The sequence below is a fragment of the Podarcis pityusensis genome (genome assembly GCF_964106645.2).
Source record: "Podarcis pityusensis genome assembly, chromosome: 4".
Taxonomy (NCBI): domain Eukaryota; kingdom Metazoa; phylum Chordata; class Lepidosauria; order Squamata; family Lacertidae; genus Podarcis; species Podarcis pityusensis.
In genome coordinates, this window is record NC_138027.1 from 61,555,936 (window position 1) to 61,576,421 (window position 20,486).

The 20,486-nt window shown below is 38.5% G+C and overlaps 1 protein-coding gene across 10 annotated transcripts in view; it reads left to right on the plus strand.

The window, feature by feature from the left end:
* DMD (dystrophin) overlaps nucleotides 1–20,486 on the plus strand; it is a 1,019,805-nt gene that overhangs the window by 681,355 nt on the left and 317,964 nt on the right. For all 10 annotated transcript variants that reach the window (XM_081003446.1, XM_081003453.1, XM_081003448.1 and 7 more), the window contains 2 exons: nucleotides 4,810–4,985; nucleotides 17,018–17,165. In XM_081003446.1, the coding sequence (XP_080859572.1) occupies nucleotides 4,810–4,985; nucleotides 17,018–17,165 (324 nt within the window). The remainder of the gene's footprint in view (nucleotides 1–4,809; nucleotides 4,986–17,017; nucleotides 17,166–20,486) is intronic.

Consider the following 20,486-nt stretch of genomic DNA (forward strand, 5'->3'; position numbering starts at 1 on the left):
TTATGTGATTATAACTCCCACTAATTTGTTGACATTGTTGTGGACAGTAATTGTGTAATTTGAGCAACCTATGTGATTAAATGTTTTACACTGCCTCACAACATGGGATCCAGTCACAAGGAAGTAGTTACACCACATTGAACATATACAGTGGTACCTTGGGTTAAGTACTTAATTCGTTCCGGAGGTCTGTACTTAACCTGAAACTGTTCTTAACCTGAAGCACCACTTTAGCTAATGGGGCCTCCCGCTGCTGCCACGCCGCCGGAGCACGATTTCTGTTCTCATCCTGAAGCAAAGTTCTTAACCTGAAGCAATCTTTCTGGGTTAACAGAGTCTGTAACCTGAAGCGTATGTAACCTGAAGCGTATGTAACCCGAGGTACCACTGTACAGTCGTACCTTGGTTTCGAACAGCTTAGTTCTCAAACGTTTTGGCTCCCAAACGCCGCAAACCTGGAAGTGACTGTTCTAGTTTGCAAACTATTTTTGGAAGCCGAACATGGGCTTCTGCATGCTTCCGATTGGCTGCAGGAGCTTCCTGCAGCCAGTTAGAAGCTGCGCTTTGGTTTCCAAACATTTTGGAAGTCAAACGGACTTCTGAACACATTCTGTTCGACTTCCAAGGTACGACTGTACTGTAGCATACCGCTCACAGAGCTACAGTTTCCAGCACTCTTAATAACCTACAGTTCCCAGGATTCTTTTGGGGAGAAAATTTATGCTCATTCTGTATACAACCATAGTGTGTTAATTTAATATTGTTTAAATGCAATTTTGAGAATCACATGTGCACTACTTTTGGCAGTTTTACCACTCAGGTCCTCCTTTTGAATTTGAAATGAAAATGGAAGAATAACAGAATTATAGAATTGTAGAGTTGGAAGGGGTCCAGAGGCCCAACCCTCAGCAATGCAGGAAGCCTGCCCACAGCCATCTCTGGGTTAACTCAAATCACCAACCTTCTGGTTAACAGCCAGATGCACTGACCCATTGTGCCATTATCACACTTATGTCAAAATAAAACTTTCCCTTTCCCTTTCTTATCTGCGTAATTCATTCACCTTAAATAAACTGCTACATGTTCACATGCATTCTTTGCAGATCAGAATTAAGGTTTACAAAAACATTAGCTCCTGCATGTGTAAGGTCTCTGAAACTTGCCTACGGACAGTCTACTTTTGCTTTTAAAATTTACATCTCAATTCCATCCTTACCACTGCAGTGTTGCTGTGTATTAGGCTGGTGTGTAAAAATTAGGCAATGTATACTGGCTTGATTTACTTGTCATAAGAAACTGCCCTGTGCTTGAAAGTGTTTTAGACTAAATTGTTTTATCATTATGAATTTATTTGTTACTGTAAAAGCATTAATTTTCACAGACTTGCTGTTGCTGCTGATATATCATTTACATAGATGTTTAATTGTAACTGGACATTAAAGCAATGTCTGGATAAATCACCTAAATCCTGTAATCCGAATGTTCTGTGCAACTGAATGCATAATGTGCTTCTTCTTTTTCAAAACTCAATATAAAGCACTTCCTTAGAATACTAGTTTGGATTCCCCTTACAAATATTTATGTGAAAAGAAACCCACAAATATACCAGTGAACTGCAACATCTCACTGTGATAAAAAGTAATTTAAACGTTTAAAGTTCAGCCTTTGTCAAACAAAGAAGAAAAAAGTAATGTTGATTAAATAGTTCGGGCAGGCATCCAATTTCACTATTCTTTTCTAAAAAAAAAAAGTACAGTCCCACTCATTTTTCAATTGCAAGCTCTAATTTGCTGCTGTCTTCTAATTCCTCAGACTATAGAGTTTGTGCCAAGAGTACTAAACCTGAAAAAGGTGTAGTATAACATAGTTTAAAGCCCATAAACATGACTGCTGTTGCCATAAGATTCCATTTTGCTTTCTATGATTTTTAAAATTGACATGAAACCCCATATCTGGAGAATTGTGCTATGTGCCTTCATTATGTGCTGTGTGGATGACACTCAGCTCTATGTCCTTTGGGCATCCACAATTCTCAGGTAAAGTGCCTGGAAGGACGGTGTTGGTTCTACTCCAAGAAACAGATTATCTAGCTCACAGTAGGAAACATCTGGCCTGCAGACCTAAGTAGTCCTGCCATACTTCCTCATCTGGCAAGGCCATTTTGGCCAAGCAAAACCATACCCATTTACTCTACTCCTGACATCAGAAAGTACAGACATGGCGGGACAAAAAGGGGTCTGAAGCCCTGAAAATTAGGTTTCAAATGACATGCAGGACTCCATGCAAAGCCTGATGTTCAGCTGATTGTAGGGTCTTCAAAGCATCACGTGGAACTCTATGCATTCACCAGCAATCACTAATTGCCAGGGCTTTCAAAGAGCTGCACACAGTGTGCTTGCACCCCGTGGTTTAATTTCAGGTAAAAACATTATGACATCAGGTGAGTGCCCCTGCTCACCTGTCAAACTTGGCCCAGGAGTGGGAGGTGGGGGGAGATAATAATTCAGCCCACTGGCCCAATCCAGTTTATTGCCTTTGATCTAGAGCCATTTCAGTCTGCATTCAGGGCTGGATTTAATACTGAGACAGCTTGAAGAGTCTGAAAGCTGACCTTCGAGAGGATAGAATCAGGGGAAGACATGCAACCCTATTGATTCCCCAGCTTCATCCAGTGGTGTGCATTGAAAGGGAAGAAAAGAATAATTGCAGTTTTAGTAGTATTTTCATTGAGACTGTAATCACAGATTTAAGGGACTATGAATCTGCATTAACCGAGTTTCTCATGTATGCTACCAATGTTATCTCTATGTTTAAAATAAATAGTTGTGTGTATATAGGAGTCACTCATGATTTCCACCCTATCCTTTTCTGTACTGGAGACAGCGGCATTTAAAACCTTTGTTTCATTGTTTTAATATAGTTGTCACTATTGCCACTACTTCACCATTCCTTATGCTTTAGTGAACTGGCTCTTTCAGAGGCAGCATTTTTTGACAGGATACACTGCTTTCTGAAGTGTCAATTCAGCAAGGCAAAGGACTAATGAACTAACATCAGCAAAGAGGGAACTGCAGTGAAGATATTTTTAAAACTGCAAACTCTTTTGAAGGCTTGAAGTAAGAAAGACATCAAGGCAATTGCAGGACTCTTGCCCCTTACTGTTATAAGCAAATAATAATAACAATAAAGAAAGAGAGACCGACAGACAGACTACTTCCAGGCACAAGAGAGCTGTTAGCAAATATTGGAGGCTCCCATGTTTTAAAACTGTCAAAATGTAGTTATATGAAGACTTTTGAAAGCTGCTGTGCATACAAGCTAGGAGATTAAGTTACAAATCAGGAGGTTTCTTGTTTGAAACTTGCCTCTGCCGTGGGCTCATTGCATGGCCTTAGACAAGCCATTGTGTCTTGGCCTCAGTTCTCTGATCTGTCAGGGTAGTTGTAGAGGGATTCTAACCATGGTTTTTTAGGGGTTCCAGTCATGAGGAGACTTCTAAGCAATCTCAGCCAAACATGCTTAGAATCCTCCATATCTTTGCACCCATAGCACAAAAGGACCTTGGGAGTAGGGCTTGCATGTCTAGTTCAAGTGCCCTTTTCAGAGATTCACAGTGAATGCCTAAAGAGAGCTAAAAGTTTTGCTATTTCTTCTAAAGCTTGCTTATCCATTTACTTTGTGATGTGCAATCAGAACTTATGCCCAAATCAGTTAATGTTGTGCAGCATTTAAATTTTAAGTTTTATTTACTCGTTAACAATATTTATCTTGACTGTTCAATAGATTTAAAAAAAAATCTGAGGCAGGTTTACATAATTTGAAAACAAAGCGATAACAGTAAAAACAACAACATTATCATCATAGTGACATATATTCTGTTTAATAAAAAAAGTAAACAAACATTATGTATAATTATCTGGAAATTACTGTTTCAGTTGATTCAGTAATTAAGCCCAATAAGTTTTGTATTATTTCATTTCTGGAATCACCAAAGATTACCTTTGATGGGAGGGGAGGGAAATGAACGGATGGCAGCAAGACATGATGGAGGCTGTGTTCTGCCTCCACAGACTATTGCTGGAAACTGCAGGAACAGAGAATGGACCTGTGCTCAGGTTCTGCTTTACCATCTGCATCTGGTTGGCCACTGTGAGAACAGGATGCTGGACTAGATGGGCCATTGGCCTGATTCAGCAGGCTCTTCTTACATTTTTATCTGACTTAAAACAATACAATTCATAGTAATGCAATCCACACAGATACATTTAAAATAAATAACAACAACTAAAAGTGATTGTCCACTAATAACAATTAATAAACAAAATAAGGTCATCAAAAGGACCATGTACACCCCCATTAAATCCAAGTGTTTCAACAAAAATAAGCTTCTTTTATATTACTATACCATGAACCCTTTTCTATCTGGTCACCTTCTCTGTTTTTAAAATCAGTTTAATATTCTGCCACATGATGTTATTGTATTCATCGTTTCATTGTGGCTTCATTAAGATATGGCATACTTGCACAGTTAATCCAGAATTAGCATCACACTTTACAAGTGCTTTAATCTCACAAACTGGCCCATACATAAGTGATCTTTTTTATACCCAAATTTTTCAGTCTAGATGTTTATTTTTCTAACATGCAGATGCTGCACACTGTATTCAAGTAAGCATCTTTTAAACATGATATTAGGTGCACAGGGCATTTATAAAAGCAGATTTATCTCTACCATTCTTGCATTTGGCATAGCACATTTTGATCTGGTCATTGTACTCCATTTTTATCAGATTATTTGGTTTCTTGCAGGACCTCCAGGATGGCATTGGGAGACAGCAAGCTGTTGTCAGAACACTGAACATAGCTGGGGAGGAAATTATTGAGCAGTCATCAATAGCCGATGCCAGTGTATTGAAGGGGAAACTGGGAAGCCTGAATTATCGGTGGAAGGAACTCTGCAAACAACTGGCAGAGAAAAAAAAGAGGTGAGCTAACATAGCAAGTAAATGTTATTTTTGATACTTCAAGCTGTTCTAATAATTGAAAAAATCAACAAATTACAAATTGTTTTCTTAGAGTTTAAGGAATTTCCTTAGTAATTGTGTTATATAAATCTGTGAAATCCTTTTTTTAAAAAAAAAAGCTTGTGAACAATCAACCTATCCATAGCTTCCCATTATATGTGTTTTTTGTTTATAATCATAAAATATTGCCACTACCGAATTATATTATTATTTTTAGTGCTTTATTTTTGCATTTATTTATTTTGGAAAAAAATATAAATAAAGCAAGCATTGGATTTTGTTTCAGCTTTTTCTAAATATTTAGCAAAATCTGCAAGTGTACACTTAGAAATATTGGGTCAAAATGTGAAATTTTATTATTGTAAGGTTGGACTTAATTTCAACTGAAGTGTCTTAAGTTAAGCCACCACTAACTTGTCCCATTTATTTCAGTGGGACCTAACTGCAGTTTATCTAACGTAGGCTGCAGTCCTATACCACTTTCTGTGAGTAGGCCCCACTGAACTCACTGGGATTTACTTCTGAGTAATCATGTATGGGATTGTGCTTTTAGTCTGAACCTGGATTTGATTGGAATACACCAGTCTGCATGTGACTAAAGCACATATGCTTACTAGAGAGTAAACAACACTAAACACAGTGGCTTACTTCCAAGTAAACATGCTTAGGATTATAGAGTTTAATGAGCAAAACCTGTTCATGATACAAGGCTGCACTGCTTTGCATGCTGAGTTGGCTGTCAGCACCAGTGAACTCAGTGGAATTTACTTTTGTGTAATTGGAAGTATACAGTTGGGTTAAAAATAACTTACATCTAATTTATAAAACTTTACTATTGCTATTACATTTGAGTGTGTGTCAAAAACTATATTGATCATTGCTTCTTAGCAACCCTTTCAGGATGTTTCAAATGAAAATACAGAAAAGTGAGCAATTTCTCTGTAAAAAGCAACAGCAAAGACACCACCCTGTTTCAGTTAGATTGACAAAGCACAAAGAAGCAGCAGAATAAAATGATTTCAATAGAAGTAAAGTTTTTGGCTTAATTTTACTTGATATTACTACGTGATAGCACAAGGAGTTGGTCTGGAAATCTGGTTAGATATTTTGTCAGGAAATTACTGTGATTCATAGAGAATTTTGTTGTTCTGAAAGGTTGAAATATAATTGCTGCTAGCTTACTAGAGAAAATAAGGTGTCTATCAAGAATTTTGCAGGTGTGGTTTCAAACCCCCCCCCCCCAAAAAAAACAAGAGATGTCAAATACAAAATAGAGCGTACTTTGTTCAGCTCTTTATTTTTACAATAGCAATGCCCCTTTTGATTTATAAGTTTGCCTGAGCTGCACAGATGTTCATGTGAACAGGAAAATGTGGAAGGTTATTGTTGAATTCAATTTCTCTTGGAATGTGTGAGATACTGAATGTGCCAGAGGTAAGCTGCAGCAGTAGGGTGCTAAATGGCTGTTTCTGCCACACCTTCACGTAACTGATACTAATGTTTCACATGCAGCAGTACTTGAAAGATTATTTCTCATATACCGTACTTTTCCGTGTATAAGACGAGTGTTGTTTTTTTACTGTAAAATAACTGTCAGGGGTCCTTCACCTTTACCTTTTTAATGTTCAAAAACATGCCTCGTCTTATACATGAATAGTGAATGGGGTGGGCGAGTGATTGGCTGCAGGCACAAGCAGGAGCTTGTCATCAATGATTTGGTGAGTGATTGTTGGCTGCTAGAAGGGCTTCTTTGGATTGGCTGCTGCTGCTCTAATTGGGTTGGTGATTACGGTAGTTTCTGCAGCAAGGACTGCTGTGGATTGGTTATCGCTGCTGTGATTGGCGGCTGCTGTTCTGGGACGCACGCGATTGTCAGCAGACTGCTTTTCTCAGGCAGGTCTGTGGGGAATGATCTGTTGGCGATTGGCTGTTGCTGTGGGAAGTGGGCGGCTCAACAACTCTAGGCAATCCTTCCCAAAAAGCACAACAACTCTGAGCCATTTCCCATTTTCTTAAATTTGAGTCCCCCAAAATAGGGGATGTCTTATACAAGGGGGCATCTTATAGACGGAAAAGTATGTTACTTACAGACATTTAGACTTTTTTCAGATAAAGGGAGGGCACCTAAAAAGGTAACATATTGGAACCCTGCAGGTATTTGCTGCAACAGGCGAAGAGTGTGTTATTTTCAAAGATGTACACCAAGCATGAAAAATTTAGCCTGCCAGGAGTCTGAATTTAGTCCATAAGCCATGCCTACCTGCTTCACACCTGACATCCTATGACTACAGCTGCAAAAGAGCATCCGGGATCCTTAAAGTACCCTTCCAATTATTCATTGGCAAGCAAGGCTTGCAATTGGAACCTTTTCAATTTGGCACCAGATGCAAGCCCTGCTTAAATTGGCTCCACTAAGGGGTTCCCTAGCAGAGCTCCCAAGTGGAGTAAATCCCTGTGGATTAAATTTAATTTCAATGCTAAATGCAAGATCCGCTTTTAGTAGGAATTTGGCAGCCCCGGTTTAGATTCAATGCATGGCTGCAAAGATAATTCCTTTGGAGAATAGTGACCCTACCCACTTGTTGAAAGTGGTCCACTGAGGGTAGACCAGTTCGACAGAGAGACAGACAGACAGATGACAGACAGGTTAACTTTCCCCTTTCCCAACCCAAATGTACAGTAATCAAGCATTATTAAAGGATGGTTGGATGCAATGGAGAGTAGGGAGCAAAGCTGGACTGTGGTAGAGTTTTCTGTTTGGATCTGGTTTGCTTTGTTTTTGTGGGAGATATGGTTTCCAGGATTTAAAGGGAATGTGTGATAGAAAAAAGGAACACGCAAAGAAAAGAAAAATAATAAAGCATTTCATAAAATGTAGCGTGTTTCTATGTGACAGAACATTTCTCATTAAGTATGGTCACTTCCCTCCCGCTCCAAAATAACACTGCTATGCAGTGTAGCAGCCTCTGAAGAAAAGTGAAAATTTAACATATTTCTAAATGTATTTAAATAAGATTGCCCAGATGTGGCAGGAAAAGTTGCCACCCATGACATCAGTAGATACTAAGAGACTTGCAGAAACACATTCCATACAATGTTCCCAAAAAAGTAGATGACCAAATGCGGAGAAGAAATTGCTTTTTTCCTAGTGATAAATCAACATGCCATGATGGTTTACAAAGTACAAAAGACATATCCCTGCCCTATGGAGTTTATAATCTAAAATTCAACTCGGAAGAGACAACAGAGGAAGGATAAGAAACTAGACACAATGTAATCAAGAGGATGAATGTTTGTATGTTGAATAAACACAGTTCCTCTGGAACAGATGCAATAACTGGAGGAAAAATCTTGACAAAAGATGCTCCAAGTCTTCTCCTTCTCTCCATTATATAACTCATCCCTAACCAATATTATTTCCCTCACAAGAATGAAGGAGTTTCCCATCCTAAACTAGAGAGTCCAGAGAGTTTGGAGGTAGCTTGAAGAAACTTGTTGCACTTATTGATTGTTAACTTACCAGTTAAATCATTTGCTGCAGGGCTCTAGTTAACTTATAATTACAAATCAATAGCTGAAGAGAAAGCAGTACATTTTAAATACTGAGTTCTACTTTAGTAAATTACTTTTGCTTCCTGGCATAAAAACATCTATTTATATCCTAGAAAATTCATTTAATTCCCAATTCATTTGGTCACATGACACTACTGAGTAAATATATGCATATAATTATACTATTTTGACAGTATTCCAGGGCCAAATTAGGAGCAATCATAGCAGACCTATTCGTTGAAACCCAGGCCTTCTCTAGTTCCACATGCTTGGGATTGCCACTTATTTGGGCCCAAGCACATATTTGCAAACTAGATAAACTGCTGTGGGCACCACACACACACGCTGCTGAAATGAGCCCACACCACAAATGACTACTATAGAATGAGTGAGTGAATGAATCTTTATTTGCATCAGCCATCCGCCGTAGCAATAAAACAACAATACGATATACAAAGAATAGTAATAAAAATTCAATTATATAAAATACATTTTAGGGTTTTGAATCAATAGTCAAATAGTGGATCTTATTCTGATTGCCCCAGCTAAAAACCTTGCTGTCACCTGCTTAATCTGCCAAGAGAAAAGACACTGTGGCAGTGGTTGAGTGACCCAGAATGGACAATTAAAGAGGGGTGATAATCTCATTCCTCAAGTCTTTATAAAGAGTGCAAGCCAGAAGGGCATGCACCACCGATTTGGTACTGCCATCTCCATAGGGACATAAGCGTTTTTTGTGTGGAATCTGCTGGAATCATCCCTCAAGTGCAGCCAAGGGCAATACATTCAATCTTGTGAGAGTAAAAGCGCATCTATATTTTAGAATTGCTAGGTTATGCAGATAGGGTGCCAGAGAGTCGAAATGAGAAGGTGGAAAATAGTCATACCATGGGCAAAATTTACTTATTGTGGCCAATTTGTTCTGACGCTCGATATTATTTAGACACTGACAAATTAGACTGTTTGCTTTACTAAAACCCAAAGTGAGTAGCTGTTGTGGTGATAAGCCACAAGAGTGAAGTTTTTGATAGACAATTTTAGTCCACTGGGGTTATGAGACCGGGGGGATTTAAGTTTAGGTGAAGCCAGTAATTAAGTGTCCTACGCCAGATCCGTAATTCTACCGAGGAAAGATTAGCCTCTAGGCGGTGGTACAGAGAAAATTTGCCTTAATAACTTTGATTGGAGAGCTTCCATAGATGTTCTTTGTCTAGCTGCTTAAGAATATAATATTCAAATTCAAAATGTTACCATTTGCATTGTTGCCTTGATTTGACCATCATGTCTGATGTGTTCCTAGCAGAGAAATTGGGTTTTGCATTAGTTGAATATCAGCTCATAATTGCTGTTGTTTCAGAAATTCCATGTGAATTGTAGGAGACTTATCTGGCACTAACCTTCACTATCATTTCTGATAACTGAAAGACGTTTGAAATTGAATAGGTTAAATGAATGTTGCTTGTCTATTAATATTACAGCTGGAAACAAAATGGCTTCATTTCGGGTTCCTCTTTAATCCTCTCTCTACACATATACTTACTTTACACCTTTGAAAGCTCTTCAAGAATTAAAATGTAGTCTATTACTTAACAAATTTGCTACATCTGGCAAGTTTCCATCTCCCTCCCTTTCTTCCCCCCGAGACAAAGTATGTCAGCTTTGTGAGAGAACCAACTGCCACTGGCTGAAAGCCTGGGGACACGAATTCATTTAAACTGGTTATATTTGATTACCTTGCTGATCAGGTAATTACTCTTCCTAATAAATTGCAGAACTAAAAAGGCAAGGTTAAAAGTTACAGACACACATTAATGGCCACTAAAATCCCCATTTGAAAATAACTATTGATGTGTTTCTTAGAGCTGAGAGAACCCTAGGAAAAGAGTTCTTTTCTTTTCTTGCAAAGCAAGAGGGAACATTTTGTTCTTTGTTCTGGGCAAGTTCCTTATTTAGGTAGCATACTCTATTTGCCTTGTCCTTGTGTCTTGGAGTATATGAATCCAAGAGGCATTCTCTAGCAGAGGTAATGGATTTAGTTTCAATCTAGGTCTAGGAAATATAAGCTGGCACACCTCCCCCATAAGAAGTATAGTAGTTAAAAAGTGTCATCACCTAAGATCTGAGAGAGCATCATATTTGGGGCCTTATGGAAGAAATTCTTACTAATAATAGAAACTGTGACTTCTCAAGATGAATGCTAATACTCCTTATTATGTAGTCCCTTAGAAACAATGATTGTGGCACCAAGCCTAAGGACCAAATTGCACATTTCGGAAGGACTTCTTAGGATTCTACAAATGCTGAACGTGTGAGGTCATATGTCAGGGAGTGGCAGGGCTCTGACTAGTGTGTGATGGAAGCAGAGGGGCTAGAGGATGACCCTAGAGAGGGGGCCAGCAATTCATGGAATTTGATGCCACCCATGAGGGTAAGGGAGGGTAAGGGTGCAAGCAGTCAAATACGGAGGTGGGGGCACAGGATGTGTTAGAAGCAGAGGACTCAAACATGCTCAAGCAAGGAGCAGGCTAGTCAAATGCCCCCTGGTCCCCGCCCCCACTGTTTTCTAGAACTAGGAGGGGCTTGAAGACGGAAGCACAGCGATGACCTGTGCAGAAGTCTCAGGTTGTATGGATGCACTCCATCAGGCGAGTGTACATAAGCCCAGGGGTAGGGTGTGTGGTCCCACTGATGCTTCCAGCATGAACCTAGAAAAGTTCATGCCAGCTATGTAGACACTAGGAGTGTGTGTGTGTGTGTGTGTGTGTGTGTGTGTGTGTGTGTCTAGTACACCCTAGGAGCTTCTGTAAGTGTGTGCTTTTGCCAATAAAGAATTAATAGTTGGCTGATCGCCGAAGAACTGATGCTTTTGAATTATGGTGCTGGAGGAGACTCAAGAGTCCCATGGACTGCAAGAAGATCAAACCTACCCATTCTTAAGGAAATCAGCCCTGAGTGCTTGCTGGAAGGACAGATCCTGAAGCTGAGGCTCCAATACTTTGGTCACCTCATGAGAAGAGAAGACTCCCTGGAAAAGACCCTGATGCTGGGAAAGATGGAGGGCACAAGAAGAAGGGGACGACAGAGGACGAGATGGACGAATAAACAACAACAGTTGGCTGTTTGCCTTCCTTCTCTGGGTGTGTGCAGGACAGCCTACTAGCCTTGTCCCCAATTTCTACACAGTTGCTGGGCATGTCATCTGGCAAACTACATCAATTGCTATTTCTTGAGATTAGGAACCCTGTGTAGCCCTATATGTGTACAGGCCTAGGATATTTGTCCTTAATGTTGAATGCTTGGTTATAGGGGGATGGCCTGTGCTCAAGTTGGGAAGGGAGGGACATTGCCAGGGGCTGCACCTCCAACAATGTCTGATGCATTTATTTGAACGCTTTAGGAGAAACAGAGAGCAGATCAACCAAAAGGGCCTGAGGTCAGCAATCTATTGTTGCACTTGAATGTGGCCATAGGTTTCCAGGAAAAGAATCAGAGCAATAGTTGCAGCTTTAATACATGCAATCAGCAGGGACTAATACTGCTGCTTCTCCTTGACCCCTCATTGGTTTTCTATGAAATGTTCTCCCCTCTAGAGTGCAGCTGGAGGATGCCTTACTTTCTTTTCAGAACCAACTTGAAAAACTATTTATTTACCCAGGCATTTATGGGATGTTGATTAAGTTGATTGGTGCCCAGGATGGAACTGCCTATAGCATTGAATGGTGTTTTGATATGTGATTTATCAATAACATTTTAATTATTTTTATGTGCTCTTATTTAGAAGTATTTGTATGTTTTGTTTTATACTGGAGCCCAGCCTGGGGCGGCTACCAAGGAAAGGTGGCTTAAAATATCTCTAATAAAATAATAACATAATTGTGATTCATGTTGTTAAAACTGGCTAATTGTTTTTGTAGCAATATAATGGTCAGGAGTGGGCTTGATACCTTCCAAATGCAAGATGTTTTCTGTGCGTTTGTGTATACATTTGACTGTATAGCACAGAAGCATAATCTTTTCTCCCCTTTTTTGCATTTACTCTAAAGTTATATGTGAATTTCTTGCTATGCTCACTGTTATTCCACTTACTGAAAATTTATTAGGAGTATTTGTAATGCAAGCAGCCACTCATCCAATATTTCAAACAGAAGCCACAGCTTGTTCTTGGGTAAATGTATTGAAATGACTCTTGAAATAAAATATCTAGCACTTAATTGCAGATGGAGAGTTTTAAATGCACCATTTATTACTGTTACTACCACATGTTGGAATAAATCCTAGCAAATCATTAAACCTGTAGGTAAACAAAGATATAGCACTTGAGATCTTGAATGCTTGAGTAAAACATTTTTAAACATTGCTGTCAAGATGATAACCTTAGAAGCACAGCATTGCTGTAATGCTTTAAAGTATTCCACTACTTTGTAATAATATTTTTCTTCTAGAAATGGGTACTTTGCACATAATATGTGATTAATGTCCCCTTAATTCTGTGGCATGCCACTTCTAAATATTTGCTGCAGCTTATCTCAGTGTGATTTACTGTGTGCATAGTAAAGCTGTTTTTTGCTGTAAGAACTTAAGAAGAGCCCTGCTGGATCCAGCCAGTGGCCCCTCTAGCCCAGCATGCTGTTCTCATAGTGGCCAACCAGATGCCTATGAAAGGTGTGCAAGCAGAACCTGATTACAAGTGCATTCTCCCCACTTGGGATTCCCAGCAACTGATGTACAGAAGCGTGCTGTCTCTGACAGTGGAAACAGAACATAGCCATTGTGCTTTTACAGCCATTGTTAGCCTTATCCTCCATGAATTTGTCTAACCCTCTTTTAAAGCCACCCAAGTTGGCAGCCATCACTACCCTCCTGCAGCAGTGAATTCCATAGTTCAGCTTCACTGTGTGAAGAAGCACTTCATTTTGTTTGTCTTGAATCTTCCAACATTCAGTTCTAGTGTTATGAGAGATGGAGAAGCACTTTTCTTGATCCACTTTATCCACTCCATGCATAGTCACACCTCAACACACTTCCCTCTTACCTAACTTACCTTTTTTTCGAAATGGAAAAGACCCAAATGTTATAAACATTCCCCATACAGTTGTTCAACCCCTTGATTATTTCAGTGCTAGAATCGGAATTATACTATCAATACCTGTTCTTTTTTTTTAGTATTCAACGTGGCTCACATACAACAGTTACCAGGTGCAGGTAGGAGCTTATCTTAGAGCCTATTTGTATGGCAGTGATTGTCAGGAAGGAACAATATACATCATCATCACTGTGTCATCTCAGTGCTGTTCAAAAGAGCTTCAGCTTCAGGGCTAGTGTAATCTCCCCCTACCCCCACATTCTTGGGGTACGTTGGGTGAACTGCAGCGCTTTGGATCCTGCAAATCCACAACTTCTCCTGGCATACACTTCCTTTTTTGTCTTAGGAGAATCACCAACGTTATACCTTTCTGCAGCTGCAGATAGGAGTTTGGCTCTCCATCTCTGAAAACAGATTTCACTCTCCATCCTCAGAGAGGGAGATCTGAAAAACCATATAGCATCTGGAACACCCTCCAGAGACCATAGGATTGTGCCCTAAATAGATTATAAGCTATTGGTATTTCATAGATCTATGCAAAATGTATGCATCTAGTTCTCCTTTTAACTGCAGTTCTCATCATGAAATTCTCAGTGTTTCTCTAGTTTAAAAATAATGATGCTTGTCTAGAAGTTTTTAAATTTAGATACTTTTATTTAAAATAAAAATACTAATAGGTATAGTTTTAACAGTAGAATTAGCTTGACAAAGAAATCAATACAAGCTCTCAAATCAATGGTGTGCATTCTTCAAAGTGTTGCCAATTAAACTTTAACAGAAATGCCTATTTATTCTGCTACATAAAATATAACCAGAGGGTTTAAAGAGAGAGTATCATTATCATATATTAGATATATCCTGGAGATCTTCCAATACCCACTAGAGATTTTTCAAGATTTTCTAGAAACTAGGAATTATTATTGATTACCTTTCTTAGGTGCATATTTATTTTAGGGCAATTCAGATTTAACTAGTTAATCTTAGTAAACCATGATTATTGAGCTGAGAACAAATTTCAATTAGTAAAGTGAGATTAAACCACAGTTTCCTTGTTCAGATACCATTAAGAAACTACTGTTTAATAAATCATATAAATATTTAGTTTTGGCCCACAAATGAAGGAAGAGAAGAAGGAAGAAAGGAAGAAGGGAAGGGGGCATTTATCTCGATTCTGAAACTCTTGCAATATAACAGATTAGTTCCCAGCTAGCAAAGTCTGCAATATTACAGAGTGCCTCATTGGAAATATTGGAAGAAATGAGCTTAGTTTACTTAGCCTTACATATTAACGTTTTAAGAGAAAGTTTATCAATTCACCCTAGTTCATAGCTCCTGAAAATACTGTATAAACTAGGGGTCACAATTAGGTAAGTATTGCAGACCCCCTGTTTTTCAAAAGAAAATCCATGGACCTCCTACTTTTGAAAAAACAAATATATCTCTATTATAGTTTTTGTTATGTGAATGGTGCCACAGACCCTGTGGATAGATTCTGGGGACCGTGGACCACCAGTTGGGAACCACTGGTATAAACCATGTTTGCTCCAGTTATTGTAAGTGTACGTACCTTGATCTGGAATAAAAAGCAGATGTAATGCAAATCAGAACACTGGAAAATTTTGACAAACACAAATATTTTCCCACCTTCCCACTATTCAATTGATTCACAAGGTAAATATGGTTTTTATGTCCATAGTAAAGAGAGTTGTTGTTTATTATTTTCCTCAAATGCATCGGGATTAAAATATATATTTACAAATCCTAGTGGGGATAGAAATGTGAGGCAGGTGTGGCTGTGCAGGTCCCACTAGTCCCAGAATAACCTGAGAGTTCCTTTCAAACCATGAAATGATAAGTTGAAAGTGGGTGCAGTTGCCTGCCACTTATTTCTTACCAAAACAACTCTTTCCCATTTTGGGATGACAGGTTTTTATGAAGGGGGTGGTGGCAAACTTAGAATAAGAATGAAGGCTGAGGAAGGAATCTGGATAGTTTGAAAGTCCAGAATGCTGGCAGACCGTACCCACTGCAGAACCGAAGAGCTGAATTAGTGCTATGAAAAACAAAAACTGCTTTTCTGAATGAGACCCAAAACAAGGAAACTAGCAAAAAAAATTTGTGGGAAGCATCACAACATCGTCGGAAAGCACTGTGGGGAGAAAACAGAAAAGAGGTGGAAGAAAGATGGATTAAGCCACTGTCTGATTGTATCCCTTTGTTACTTTTTGGATGGGGGTAAAAGCACCCTGTGGACCCCAGGCTGCTTTTGACACACAACTTTCCCGCACCTCTGGCATTACATTGCGAACAGGCAAACTTGTATACGTAGCTTGGATCACAGCCACGCTTTCCAAGGGGAAAAAACTGCACCAGGGTTTTTGTTGTGGCCATTGCTCATCCTTTACGGAATGTAAAAGAATAAATAGAGGAAATGAAGAGTAAAAACCAAATCCTTTACACGGTCTGTTGTAAGTGAGCCCTGCAGAGTTCAATGCATGATAGAATACAGCTTGTTTAACATAAAGGAATCCAAGCATCTGGGTTTTCCTCCACGCATTTCTTTTGCTAAGTGTTCAGATTTTTAATGTAAAAATCCAGAGCTCTAAGGAAAAGGCTGGTGTAGATAAATCATTATTGATTTTTCCAGATGGATGAAGTGAAAATGTCATCCAATATATATCTCTGATAAGCACAGAGAACCCTAAGTACAAAAAAGCTTTCCTGAGTACAAAATAACTTTCTACAGGTACACAGGTGCTTTCTGTGCCTTCTGGGTATTCATGTTTCCCTTCAGGAAAGTGCCCAGCAAACCCTGTGCTCCAGAAAGTCAGTCCAAGGAATGTTCAGTGTGCCTAAGTCCTGTTAAAGGCAGTAGGAGTTAATCACTGAAGTGTGCTTGAAACAAATAGAGGTCACAGAATAATATTAAGATTAGCAGATAACAGATTATGGAGAGGGAATGAGTAAATGAGCTACAGGAGTAAGGCATATTTATCCTTTAGAATCTATTTTTAAAGTATACAGCATTAAAAGTTTTAGTGCATCTTTCAGGTACATTCTTTCTGAAGGCAAAGCCTGAAATTCAGGAGTGACAGTTTTGAGTGCTATGAACCAAGTGCTGAATTTTTAAAAATCTAGTATAAAAATGAAACTCCACCTAAATTTTGAGCTGATCAAAACTAGGGCTTCAGTTAATGTATGTTTCAGTGAACAATGTTTTCATGTGTCTTTAATGAAGGAATTTATATATTTATCTGTTACATTTCCATCAAGTGTTACTACTATGCTGGGTAGGGTTAATAATTAATATACTTTGAACCACGCTGTTAATGTTGATATTTTTCTTTTATTACCACAGGCTAGAAGAAGAACAGAATCTTCTGACAGAATTGCAATATAATTTAAATAAGTTTTATTTATGGTTAGACGAAGCAAGTAGTGTTGTTGGCATTCCTGTTGAACCAGGAAATGAATACCAGTTAAAGGACACTCTTCAGAAAGTAAAGGTATGGAAAAAGCCTGTCCGTTTTTATATCATTAGCTGCCTTTGTCTCCTTCCACTCTCCCCACACCCCAAATTAAAAAGCAGTAAACATCTTGGTTTTTCAAGTGTTTCAAATACATTTTCTATGCAAATCAAGTTAGAATCTATAGTTGAGGCCTCAGCATTAATGGTCATAAGGAGATGTCACAAAAACCACACAGTTAGATACATTTTACTATTCATTGTCATGCTTTAAAAAAATATCCATGTTGAATGAGTATTGAAAATTTCAAGTGAACTAAAAGCCCACCAAACTGGTGTCCACTGACAGATTAGCAAAAAATGACCAGGAAATAATGTGATGTGCTTCATTTTGAGACAGCCCCCACCCCAAATGCAAATTCAAGGAGGCAAGTATAAAAAGGAATATATTCAAACCATGCCTTCCTAATATAAGGTTATTTCTCATATGTATAAAAGTAAATGGGAATAATTTTGCACAAACATTTAGGAAGGCTTATATTATAGGTCATTTTATGTATGTTTTTCACGGCCTGCAAGGCAGCGAACAGGTCTTCCAAGGCTCACAGTCAAGATAGTCAGTCCCTGTGCTACAGACCTTTTACTGAGCCATTAAGATAGTTGTATTTCATTGGGCAGTAGAGAGAACTGTGATTGGCCTCTCTAGTATTTTTAACATACAAGGTGGAGTAGTTCTGCTGCTTTGTATGTTCTCAGCAGAAAAGTGGCCTATAAAAACTGACATAAATACAACTTTTGGCACTGCATTCCTTATGCACTTCTAGGAAATAATAATAATAATAATAATAATAATAATAATAATAATAATAATACTTTTATTTATTCCACGCCCATCTGGCTGGGTTTCCCCAGCCACTCTGGGTGGCTTCCAACGCATACAAAAACATGCTTAAATGGCAAACATTAATAATAATGATCTACAAAAAGGTCACAATAACTTTAAAATAAACAACTTATATCAAATAAAGCAATACTCAATAATCCATTAGAATATAATAGTAAAACAATTATTTCTCAATTAGCTGCATGAGTGCCTCCATTGCCAGCCAAAAAAAATCACATGGACAGTATCAAATAAAATAGCTCCATAGTCGTAAGGAATATACAACGATGAAGTAATGTGGGTTTTTTTTGGGGGGGGGGCACCAGTTTAGTGTTATTGTTTAGTGTTTTTAATTCCAGTTTTTTATTTTATAATCTGTCTGACTTCAGAATTCATACCCAAGTGCAAGAATTAACTTCCAGAAACACTGATGCTCTAGAATTCAATATTCTACTTCTTTGTTAAAGCACAATATTATAATATCTACTTAGAAGTTAGTGGTTATAGTATTGCAACTTCAGTGTATAACCCTATGCCCACTTATCTGGGAGTAACCATCATTACACACAGTTGGCATTTCCTCTGATTTAGCATGTGTAAAAGTGTGCTGTTAGTTATCCTAGGAAAAGTTTTTCATTGGAGAACTAATTCATTAGCTTGTTCATAGCGTTAAAATATCTGATTCATGCCAATCCTTAATGCTGCAAAACACTCTAGAAATGATTGAGCTCTGATTAAAGTGGTTTGGAAAAGGGCAGAAACACTTGTCTCTATGGGGGAACTTAAGAAGAAGGAAAAGGAAGTATTTCTCTGCCATGTATAGGACCTGTTAAACTATAACCAAGGAAGTGGGTTAAAAAATATATATATCTCTGTGAAATGTCCTTGTTCTGACTCCTTCTTAAACTGAGGATTGTCAAGATATGCTGAGATGAGGCAGCAAAGAGGAAATGATCATGGCAGAGCTGTGCTATGCTTATTGCCCTCTGTCTCATCTTAGGAAAATTTGATAACGTGCTCTGAGCATTGAAATTGTCAATCTAAATATGTCACTGCCAGTGTCAGTGTCCACAAAACTGCAATGCTCTTGCTGAAACTTGAAACCTGTACATTTGAATTTGGATGGTCCCCCCCAAAAACACACCTTCTTAAAGTGTAACAGCCCAATATAGTTATGTCACATCTGAATGCACATTCCACTGAAAATAATACAGCGTGGTTGGACAACATGCACATACATGCACATGAAAGTTATGCCTACTGTTTCTGATCCAGTGATGTGTGTGCAGAAGCCTTCTTCTTCAAATGAATTTCTTGCTCTTGATTTGATTTTCTGTGATTAGGATAGACAAGGGATATGTCTTTCGCCACATGGGAAAAGGCCTGCAAGGCAGGGAACAGGTCTTCCAAGGCTCACAGTCAAGATAGTCAGTCCCTGTGCTACAGACCTTTTACTGAGCCATTAAGATAGTTGTATTTCATTGGGCAGTAGAGAGAACTGTGATTGGCCTCTCTAGTATTTTTAACATACATGGTGGAGTAGTTCTGCTGCTTTGTATGTTCTCAGCAGAAAAGTGGCCTATAAAAACTAACATAAATACAACTTTTGGCACTGCATTCCTTATGCACTTCTAGGAAATAATAATAATAATAATAATAATAATAATAATAATAATAATAATACTTTTATTTATTCCACGCCCATCTGGCTGGGTTTCCCCAGCCACTCTGGGTGGCTTCCATGCCTGCAAAATAAAATGTTTCCACTGCATGTTTATATGAAGGGTGTATATGAATGATGATGATTTGTGAAACTTTGTGTAAAAGTAGCCTATATACCAACATTGACACAAGTCCCATGTTTGCCCTTATATAGCTAAAACTACAACACCTACACACAACAGAGTAGTAGTAGTAGACTTGGAATAACTTCTGCAGCAGGCAGAAGTACAATAAATCTGCATGGAGAAAAATCTAATAATTGGAGGAAGAAATCCCCAAACACATCCATAATAAATTAACGTCACAGAATGTTTAAAGAAAATAAGTGTATACAGGTATACAAGTACAGATGAAAGAGTTACACATATCACTGGGAGGTTACAGATTTCTATTGAATCTCATCACAGCTATGGTGAAGCTGTGTAACAAAGTGAAATGCTATTTTTTGATGTTTAGCTTTATATGCATGGGCTAGCATGCGACTCAGGCTTGTGTGCCTTCAATTCTTCCAGTATGACTGTGAGTTTAAGAGATAAGAAGCTTTTGCTTCTGCTTTTAAGCAATCCAGTGTTCCTTCTGATGTCCAGAATTCGGTAAACTCTGGTTAGCATAAATTATGGTGGTTCAAACAAGTCAGAATCAAACCAGAATTTATCATCTTGGTTTATTTTCAAACCACAGCTTAAACGGAGTTTCCTGAGTTTGGCAGTAACAGAAAACTGGTTGGTTTAAAAGTGGAAACTTAGGATACTTTCC